This window comes from Lampris incognitus, chromosome 7, assembly GCF_029633865.1.
Source record: "Lampris incognitus isolate fLamInc1 chromosome 7, fLamInc1.hap2, whole genome shotgun sequence".
NCBI lineage: Eukaryota > Metazoa > Chordata > Actinopteri > Lampriformes > Lampridae > Lampris > Lampris incognitus.
The window spans coordinates 44,546,558-44,557,584 of record NC_079217.1 but is presented as its reverse complement, the minus strand read 5'-3'; the positions used below and the strand labels follow the sequence as shown (position 1 = coordinate 44,557,584).

General features: G+C 42.6%; 1 protein-coding gene across 1 annotated transcript; it reads right to left on the bottom strand.

The window, feature by feature from the left end:
• Positions 1-1,503: 1,503 nt before the first annotated feature.
• Positions 1,504-9,410, bottom strand: dhrs13a.3 (dehydrogenase/reductase (SDR family) member 13a, duplicate 3). Its single transcript, XM_056283277.1, has 5 exons — positions 9,284-9,410; positions 6,334-6,449; positions 5,067-5,190; positions 2,087-2,413; positions 1,504-1,763 (listed from the first exon to the last, which is right to left on the bottom strand). Exons 1-5 carry the CDS (start codon positions 9,408-9,410, stop codon positions 1,504-1,506), a joined length of 954 nt encoding a protein of 317 aa, XP_056139252.1.
• Positions 9,411-11,027: the final 1,617 nt, after the last annotated feature.

Here is an 11,027-nt window from a genome sequence, read left to right as displayed (position 1 = left end):
TCCCACAAGTTGGATTGGTTGGATGGGCACTTCTTTGAGCAGATTGAGTTTCTGGAGCATCACATTTGTGGGGTCAATTAAACGCTCAAAATGGCCAGAAAAAGAGAACTTTCATCTGAAACTCGACAGTCTATTCTTGTTCTTAGAAATGAAGGCTATTCCATGCGAGAAATTGCTAAGAAATTGAAGATTTCCTACACCGGTGTGTACTACTCCCTTCAGAGGACAGCACAAACAGGCTCTAACCAGAGTAGAAAAAGAAGTGGGAGGCCGCGTTGCACAACTGAGCAAGAAGATAAGTACATTAGAGTCTCTAGTTTGAGAAACAGACGCCTCACAGGTCCCCAACTGGCATCTTCATTAAATAGTACCCGCAAAACACCAGTGTCAACATCTACAGTGAAGAGGCGGCTGCGGGATTCTGGGCTTCAGGGCAGAGTGGCAAAGAAAAAGCCATATCTGAGACTGACCAATAAAAGAAAAAGATTAAGATGGGCAAAAGAACACAGACATTGGACAGAGGAAGACTGGAAAAAAGTGTTGTGGACGGATGAATCCAAGTTTGAGGTGTTTGGATCACAAAGAAGAACGTTTGTGAGACGCAGAACAAATGAAAAGATGCTGGAAGAATGCCTGACGCCATCTGTTAAGCATGGTGGAGGTAATGTGATGGTCTGGGGTTGCTTTGGTGCTGGTAAGGTGGGAGATTTGTACAGGGTAAAAGGGATTCTGAATAAGGAAGGCTATCACTCCATTTTGCAACGCCATGCCATACCCAGTGGACAGCGCTTGATTGGAGCCAATTTCATCCTACAACAGGACAATGACCCTAAACACACCTCCAAATTGTGCAAGAACTATTTAGAGCAGAAGCAGGCAGCTGGTATTCTATCGGTAATGGAGTGGCCAGCGCAGTCACCAGATCTGAACCCCATTGAGCTGTTGTGGGAGCAGCTTGACCGTATGGTACGCAAGAAGTGCCCATCCAACCAATCCAACTTGTGGGAGCGGCTTCTGGAAGCGTGGGGTGCAATTTCTCCAGATTACCTCAACAAATTAACAGCTAGAATGCCAAAGGTCTGCAATGCTGTAATTGCTGCAAATGGAGGATTCTTTGACGAAAGCAAAGTTTGATGTAAAAAAAATCTTATTTCAAATACAAATCATTATTTCTAACCTTGTCAATGTCTTGACTCTATTTTCTATTCATTTCACAACATATGGTGGTGAATAAGTGTGACTTTTCATGGAAAACACAAAATTGTTTGGGTGATCCCAAACTTTTGAACGGTAGTGTATATATATATATATATATATATATATATATATATATATATATATATATACATAAATACATACATACATACATAATTCTCAACAGACAAAATGCCTTCTGTGGAATTTTTTTAAAGTATGTGATGGCTCATACATTTCTCTGCAGGTGTCTTTGTTTCATTCAGCCCATTCTAATTGTTGGGGGATTCACTGTGTTAGGACTGAGTTTTAAATTAAACCAGTTAACCGCTCGCTCACTTCCCACAGCTTCCTGGCCAAGGCATCATCTCGCCCTTTGGCCCCCACTTCCTGCAGCGCACAAGAAGAGAAGTAGCGACCGCTTAAGGGCTCAATGCCCCTTTGGAGGGCACAGTGAAGGGTAGTCTGGCAGCCTCCTATGGGGTCAAGGAAGAAGAGCTTTGCCAAGGGCATTACTAGGACTTTCTGCCACTGGCTTATATTTCTACACAGTTCCGTGTAGACAACCCCTGTGAAAGAACAGAAAATTAATAGTTTGAGATTCAACATTTATACAGTTTCCTCACAGTACTAAAGTTGTAGTATATTTAATGGAAAAATAGAAGTCATTGTACAGTAATATCAAAACTTCCACATTTGATACTGAACATCCACTGGAAAGACTTATTTACTCAGATTTCCATACTCAGAATGGAAAAGAGTTCAAGAATTGCTCTGAAATTTTATTTGAAAGTTTTGTTGGAACAATTGAGTCTTCTGCATTCAAAATGTCCATTTAACAAAATGTCTTGTAGCAAATACTAATGCATACTTCACTGCTGGTCAAACTGACCTGGATTGAGGCTGAAGCATGCGACGCTGGTGCCCTCCAGCCTGTTGGCGAGCTCTCTGGTGAAGAGCACGTTACACAGCTTGCTGTTGCAGTATGCCCTGAAGCTTTGCCACATAGACTGGTTTGACACAAAGTCTTTTTGGGAAGCAAAGTGTGCAAAGTCAATGGTGCCCAATCGGTGAAGAAGTGCTGACACATTGACCACACGACTTGGGCCACACTGCTTTAGCCGGTCAAGTAGAAGGTTGGTCAGTAGAAAGTGACCCAAATGGTTCACTCCAAAGGCCAGGATAAAGCCGTCCTTTGTGCATCCAGGACCCATCACACCTGGAGGATGGTCGTTTAATTAGATCACACATTTAAAAGAGATTTTCTTTGAATGCTTGGTGATGTTGTCTTAGCTTATTAGAAAGCAGTTTAACTTGTCTGAATACAGCTCAAAAGTACAAATGTTCCATTGTCAGACCTGATGGTGACAAATCCTAATTAAGGGATGGGCAAACTGGTTGTGCTGAGCTACCAAACCCAGATGGTGTAGAGTCCAGCGGACAACCAGTTATTTACCTTCATACACCTGGTTGAAGATTAATCATGGAGGTCACAAACTCACGTACTATTTGTTGTGAAGGAGCTGGGGGGATTTTAACTGCCTCCCCCCTTTTCTAAGAGGGAATTATTTTGGTCTTGATCAGTCTCTTTCCATCTGACGCACATTTTCTCTGTTTCTTATGTCAAGTCAGCTAATGATTAGTATTATATAACATAAATAAAATATGAAATAATCAAACCTGGTCAAGTGTCCACCCACCCCTTTCATGTTAACAACATGTCTTAGCTGCAGCTTGTTAAGATAAATGAGTTGAAAAGGTGACAAACTTGACTGAATTTGTCCGAGGATTAGTGTTAGCAACTAACTGCACTTCCCACTTTAGGATAACTAACCTAACCATGAATACTTTGGAGTGTAGGTTAGAATACAGACTAGATCCTTACATCAGTTTTAAACCTACTCTCTTTCAGTGTAAGAGAGGACAGCAATTAAACTGTAGAAAAGGTTCAGCAGATGCAACACCAAATGAGACAATATTGTAAGAGAGCATGTTGGGATGAATACACTGCTATGTCACAGATGACAGGGCGAGAGAAGTAGCCTAACTGTGGTGATTCTCCAGTTAAAGACACAGAGCTCTGCAATCATACATGTAAACTTAACCAAGCGCAGGCATCAGACATAAATGTAACTAATTAACAGTTTTTGTCTCTCTATGAGAGCAAAATACAAAACCTGAGCATCCAAAAATGCACCTCGCCAACCAGATTTGAGAAGGGCAACCACATTTGGAAAGTTACTTGCCCAGAAGACATGTATTTATTCGTCCACCCCTGTAATATAGTGGCAGCTCATAAAAGTATGGGACTAGTATAGTGTAATATGGTTCTGTGGTCAGGGGCCTGCATGTATTTCTTATATCAGATAAAATGTTTTCTACTTTCATATGTAGCGAATTCAGGGGGCAGCTGGGAATCCACCGCAGCTGGGAATCAAACCCAGGTCTCCCGCACCATGGGTGACTGCACTAACCGGTCAACTACAGGGTCCGACTCATTAGCCAAGGGCTAGCAAGTCTAGTAATTTGTGATCATTACACTACCCCCCTCCTTTGGAAAGCACATCCCAGCGCTTCAGCATATCAGCTCCCTCACACCTCTGGGCGCATGTGCTTCCAATGACCTCACGGTCTCACCATCCCATTTCTGACACCAATGTAGCGAATTCAGGGGGCAGCCGGGAATCGAACATAGGTTCCCCGCACCACAGGTGAGTGCACTAACCAGTCAACTAAAGGATCCAGGAGTGGGACCATTTAGTTGACTGGTTAGCACAGTCGCCCGTGGTGCAGGCTATCCGGGTTTGGTCCCTGGCTGTGGCGGCGGTTCCCAGCTACCCCTTGAATTCACTATATTGGTTTCAGAAGTGGGATGGTGAGACTGTGAGACCATCAGAAGCGTGTGTGCCCAGAGGCGTGTTGGAGCTGATATGCTCAGGGAAAATGATTTCTAAAGACTTTGCTTGACAAAAAAAATCAGTTGAGCAGCTCAGCAGACAGAAAGAATACAGGCACCACTGTTGGTTGGTATATTCATTGTTCAATATCCATCTACTCATTACCCAAACCGCTTATCCTGCTGTTCAGTATGATTTATTGAAATGGTGAGGATGCAAGTAGTAGAGGTGAAGAAGGCGTATGAGTTTAAATACTTGGGGTCAACTGTCCAAAGAAACGGGGCGTGCAAAAGAGAGGTGAAGAAGAGGGTGCAGGCAGGGTGAAGTGGGTGGAGAAAAGTGTCAGGAGTGATTTGTGACAGAAGGGTTAAAAAGAAGAGTTAAAGCAAGAGTTAAAGGGAAGGTTTACAAGATGGTTGTTAGACCAGCTATGTTATATGGTTTGGAGACAGTGGCACTGAAGAAAAGACAGGAGGCAGAGCAGGAGGTGGCAGAGTTGAAGAGGCTAAGATTTTCATTGGGAGTGACGAAGAAGGACAGGATTAGGAACGAGTATATTAGAGGGACAGCTCAGGTTGGACGGTTTGGAGACAAAGCAAGAGAGGCAAGATTGAGATGGTTTGGACATGTGTGGAGGAGAGATGCTGGGTATATTGGGAGAAGGATGCTGAATATGGAGCTGGCAGGGAAGAGGAAAAGAGGAAGGCCAAAGAGGAGGTTTATGGATGTGGTGAGGGAGGATATGTAGGTGGCTGGTGTGACAGAGGAAGATGCAGAAGACAGGAAGAAATGGAAATAGATGATCCGCTGTGGCGACCCCTAACAGAAGCAGCCGAAAGTAGTAGTAGTAGTAGTAATAGTAGTAGTAGTAGTAGTAGTAGTAGTATGATTTATTGACAAAAAGCCCAGCTCAGTTTTAAATTTGGTACTGCACTACATAAAAAGAAATCCATGCAGCTGTTCCGTGATACGTACCTGTGTTGTTAATAAGCAGATCCAGTCTGGGCTCCATCTTCAGGAAGGTTTCTGCAAAGCAGCGAACAGACGGCAGACTTGCTAGATCCAGCTGTATGAACTCCACCTCGCTGCTCCCACTCTCCTGCAGGACAGGAAGGCCGGTAAGTCCATAAGGTACTTACTGCGACTGCTATGCATTGTGATACATTTACTTTAGACAAGGTTTTCGTACATCCTACTTTGCTTAAAAATACCTTTTGAAAAAACAATGTGTTTGTGCTGAGGAGTTGAAGACATTCAGATGCTAATACATCTGTGTTAGAGCTTAACACAGCAATTATACTGCAATACACAATATTTTTTTCAAATAACTGCACAACTCTAGTGTTTGTGTACTTGTCAGCTTAAATAAGCTTAAAAAAGCTGGAATAAGAAAAGCTAAAGTAGATTCATTTTATAAACTCTGAATCCTCTCCGGAAACCATGGCTGTGTTGGCTTGGTCCTTGTGAATTAAGAGGTTATTACTCACTGTAATGTCAGAGCATCTGCCAGTTTTACCGATACAAATAAATATAGGATGAACTGTCGAGGATATAATCCAGTATTACTTTTATTGTGAAATTAATAATGATCGCATAAAACTCATTAGTCTGTGTAAATTATAGCTACAGCCATTATCCAAACCACTTATCCTGCTGTCAGGGTCATGGGGATGCTTGAGCCTATTGGGCGGCAGGCACCCTGGACATGCTGCCAGTCCATCACAGGGCCCACACACACACACACACACACACACACACACACACACACACACACACACACACACACACACACACACACACACACACACACACACACACACACACACACACACACACACACACACACACACACACACACACACACACAAACATCTAGGGACAATTTAGTACGGCCAATTCACCTGACCTACATGTCTTTGGACTGTGGGAGGAAATCAGAGCACCCGGAGGAAACCCACGCAGACACGGGAAGACCATGCAAACACAGAGAACGACCCGGGACGACCCCCAAGGTTGGACTATCCCAGGGCTCGAACCCAGGAACTTCTTGCTATGAAGCGGCCGCGCTAACCGCTGTGCCACCATGCCACCAAATATAGATACAAAGTCTATATAAATAGTTTTGGAGTATTATCTAAATATTACTACAGGCAGGGGTACAAATGCAGATCAAAAGTTACAAGTGAACATCTTATAATGTACAGTAAGTATACATTAATTATTTTGTTCCTGAGTTTCTTACGGTTCTGATGTGACGGACAGCAGCCTCCGCCCCCTGCTGCTGGCAGGCCAGGATAACCCGGGCCCCTCGCCGGGCCAGCTCCACCGCCGTGGCCTTCCCAACGCCCGCGAGACCACCTGAGAGGAACAAGGTTAACACCGCACAAAACTGTGTGGATGAACTACAACGCTGAATGTTTAAAACTTTAAACGATGAAAGATTAGGCTTTAACAGTAACGTAACTTGAGCTGCTCTCAAACCACCGTAGCAAACTATGAGGATTAGTAAAAACTGGTTTCAAACCAGCCTGAATGGACAATGAATTTACAGTAATTTGTTTTTAATACACCCTTTGTGACAAAACATAACATTTACTTAGCAATTCAAAAAGTACATATTAATATCTATTCAAAACAATAAATCTCTTCTATTGTTGCCATATTGAAGACAATGGTAAATCTGCAAATAACCAAATCATGAACGCTTTCATACTTTAACCTTCATTACCTACACTCAGCTTCCACAAAAACAATATGCCACTCAACACTAAACATAAACATAAACCATAAACATAAACAATGTGCCACTCAACACTAAACATAAACATAAACCATAAACATAAATAATGTGCCACTCAACACTAAACATAAACCATAAACATAAACATAAACAATATGCCACTCAACACTATTTTGAAAGAACACTTTTAGTCCTGCCCAGCACAATACCAGCTGGTTTCTTCATAACACAACAAACCCGCCTGTTTTCCTCATCATCCAAGCTTCTTAATGGGCTCAAATAAAGGACAGCCCACTGAGATGTCGCATCTCATTTTCAAGGGGGTCCTATACACAAAAATACAAAACCGTCCAAACATGAATGAACCAAATGAACCATGACCCTCTGGGTAGGGAGACTAACTCACAGCAGACCTCTAATGAACAAGTTGACATGAGGTGAACAAGTATAAAGGCCTGCACATGCCAACTTCTCTGAAAAACATAGTTTAAATGTATCCTCTACAAGTGAATTAGTTGCTAATTTCAATTATTGAGTCACCCCTTGTTGTGATTTTTTTAAATAATTGTGCTATTAAGAGGATATGATGGGCCAAACAGTGGTGCTGTATGTGTGCTGTCATGGAAACAACATCATCCAGCTGCAATGCAACAACACACTAACACCCATGCTGCCACTCCTGCATGGGCTTCAACATTCACCTGTGCTTTTGGCCACTTGGCTGCCCCGCCAACCCCACTGCACAAAGTCTGGCTTCAAAAGTACAAAATAGCAATGCTCAAAACCATACCACTCACTTTTTCCAATGTATTTACAATCTCTGGTAGGTACACTTAAATGTCTGTTCACATGGGCACAAAAAAGGGGTGTCTGGGTGAATGTGGCTAACGGTTTGCAGTGTTGCAGACACGCACACCTCCAAAATCACAGCATCACCAAACCAAACAGTGGCAGGGACTATTTTCGAGACTATATAGTTTTGCCCCCCCCCCCCCATCCCTGAGTGATCTGACTTTGTAAACATGATAGTGCCCCCTAGGACACACATGAGCATTATGTTTAAATATGTAGCTAAACGCCTATGCATGCATTAATGTTGATGAATCCCACACTTCAACAGCTCGTGTATTCTGGCTGGCTTGACAATGGGCACTACAACCCAAGTTCTGTAATTTACACTTATGTTCAGTTCCTGTTAAAACTGACACTTTTAGGTGGTAATCATCCCTCTGTCTTGTCCGGTTGAGGTTTTGCGGTCTAATCTTTTTCAGCAGCCCAACACAATGGGCAAGCACAAGGCTTGACAAAGATGTAGCATTTTTGTTGGTTTTACACTATGCAACTATGGTCACACCCTATACTGGTGATAGTGATGATGGCATAAATGCCCCTCTTAATGACTGATGCCACCACTGTGGGGGAAAACAGACCTTTTTACATGTGAGGCTTCTTTTCAGGGGAAAGAGTGGTTGAATCATTGCTTTTACATTTGTGATAGCCCAATCAGATAGCAATGACCTGTCTATTTAGTTGAGGCTTGTTCCAGCTGACTTGACACTAGCCACTCACTGCTCCCCAAACTTCTCTTGATTGTGAATAAGTGTCACCCCTAAATAGCATACGTTGTTCGCAACGCCAGATAGGCCTAGGTATTAAGGACAGATAAATGTCACATTTTCAAAATATTCAATCTGCAATAAATTCAATTTTAAACAAATTTAATTTTTACTCATCAGCCATACACAATATAAATCAGTAAAAACAAATACACAAGTTAGGCAACTAGATTTGAATCGTCGTCAGGAAAGGGTTGAATTGACATGAATCAAAGCAAAGCAGACAGGGCAGATTGACCGGCTGCTTGTGCTTCTGACAGCAGTAGTGTAATGCGGGTGGGCAAACAGTGAATATGCTGTTCGACTGACAACCCCTCTCCTATCTTGATATGAGCATGAAGGAAGGGAGAGAGTCACTTTTATTAAGGAGGCAGGGAAAGGTGAGATCGCCTACTTAGCATTCTCTGGAAGGGAGGGATACGTGTAACGCTGGATGATATTGCTGAAAATGTTATGATTAAGATTCTCATAACTTTTTTTAATCCTGATTTTATACATATGTAATTACTATTATGTCAAGTTTTAAAGCTTAATTTCAGTCCCATATGACTTTTATTTCACTATTTTGGAATATAACCATGTGTGATGTAGTGTTCCTATCAACAGCAACAACTGCAGCGCAATCGAGTCATTAGGGAGCAAGAGATTACCATCACGCCACGTTTCTCCACACAAAACAAAAAAAAAGTTTTATGGAGCTTTGCGATAACTTGTGTTGTTCTAACGTCTCAGTTATTACTCGGCCATGACAATAAGCACGGCGTTACTGTCTCTCTCTCTCTCTTATTTGGCTTGAAGCAACCAATAAAAGAAAGCGCCGATGTGCCCAGCGTTACCTGTCACTATCGCTGTCTTCCCCTTCAACTTTACAGAACTTGTACATCTACATCCTCTGAAAACATTATAGTACACGACCAAATAAAAGCTTAACGCCACAACACCGTAGATGAGCAACAACGACATGTCCACAACGGCATGACAGACTGGCGTCTGCACGGGACGGACGGTTCTCTTCCGGCTTAAAACGTCATACGTCAGGGGACGCACGGCATGACGTCAGCAACGCGTACGCCGGTTTATTTTTTTTTCTCAAAAACTTTTATTTACAACAAAGAGGTACACGATTGACCTTTCGCAAAGTACCGCCCCAGAACGGTGCTTGTCCAATCCTACCTTAGCAACGGTCCGTCAAGCTTTCAAACACAAAACAAAATGCTGAAACGGTGTACCTGTGGGATCTACAAATCGGATACTAGATATCTGAAAAGTTTGGAGGGGGTGTAATTTTCTTTCCCCTCCCCGAAACCCAGAACGCAAGAAGCGCAATGTCGGCAATAGATTTGGCAGTATAGCAGACCCCATGGCCAGCTTAATCCATCCAAAATCAACAAAAATACCTGTCTGCTCCAAGCTAAGCTCGCCACTAGCTGTTATTGATAGCTAATACAGCTAACGTATTATTACTGTTACTTTTACCCACACAGTGCGCTGATTTCTTCCGTCATGTTTTGGTGTTTTCCGGCTTCTTCCTGGATAGTTCTGAAATGCTTGATTGGCAGTAACTAAGGGGGGCGGGACTTTGCGAAAGGTCAATTGTCATACGGGGGGGGCAGCAACTTTCTACAGACCAGGGCAGTTCAAAGTCCTGTCGCTTTAAGTCCTTTCAGAGTTCAAATAAACGGTACTTTCTTAAGGTCTTTTTTGTTTTTCACCTTTTCAGTTAAGGTGCCATACTGCTGGTTCAACAACGAATCGATGGAAACAGGTTTGGACTCAGCCCATTTAGATCTGTGGATGTGGAATTTACCAAATATAATCAAAAGCTGAATTATATATAGGGAATATTGCTGTCCACGCCTGTTTATCTCCGAGGCGTTGTTAAGTCTCATAAAAACACTTTCATAAACAAGTTCTCTCTTCATGGACACTAATGTATAGTCAACATTTTTCTTGGAGTAACACTGGTGCAAAATCCAAAAATAAATCTGTTTTTTTTTATCTTATCTGAAAAGAACATTTTATTTGTGAAATGGTTAATTAGCTATTACGGGAAATAATTTAATTACGAAGTCTTCATTAATCTAATACAACGATTCAGTCACGCGCTTTGATTTCAAGATTATCACTGAATCTGTTCCTTCATAAAGTGCTGATGATAACCAGCAGGGCTAATGGATGACACAGGTTTCACTTCCTGTCTGCTTATGGGTGGAATTGACTTTAGAAGCTCTAAATGTAATAAACAAAGTAGAAGGTATTGTAACGTGCATGGATAAGTAGACACGTTGACCCCTGCCTGACGGGTCTGACCCTTCAGTCGAGCAGTTAGCGATGTCTCCCGCGGTGCGGGCGATACGGGCTCGCGTCCCGGCTGCGGCAGTTACTGTGGTTGCCTCCCGAATTCGCTAGAGTGTGATAAAAATCATTAACATCCGTGACAAGATTGAATGTATGAAAGGATGAGCGGAACATGGTATAATTGCTACCAGATAGATATTGTATCACACACAATCGCTGCTGGGATAGGCTCCAGCATCCCCACGACCCTGAGGGCAGGGTAAGCGATTCGGATAATGGATG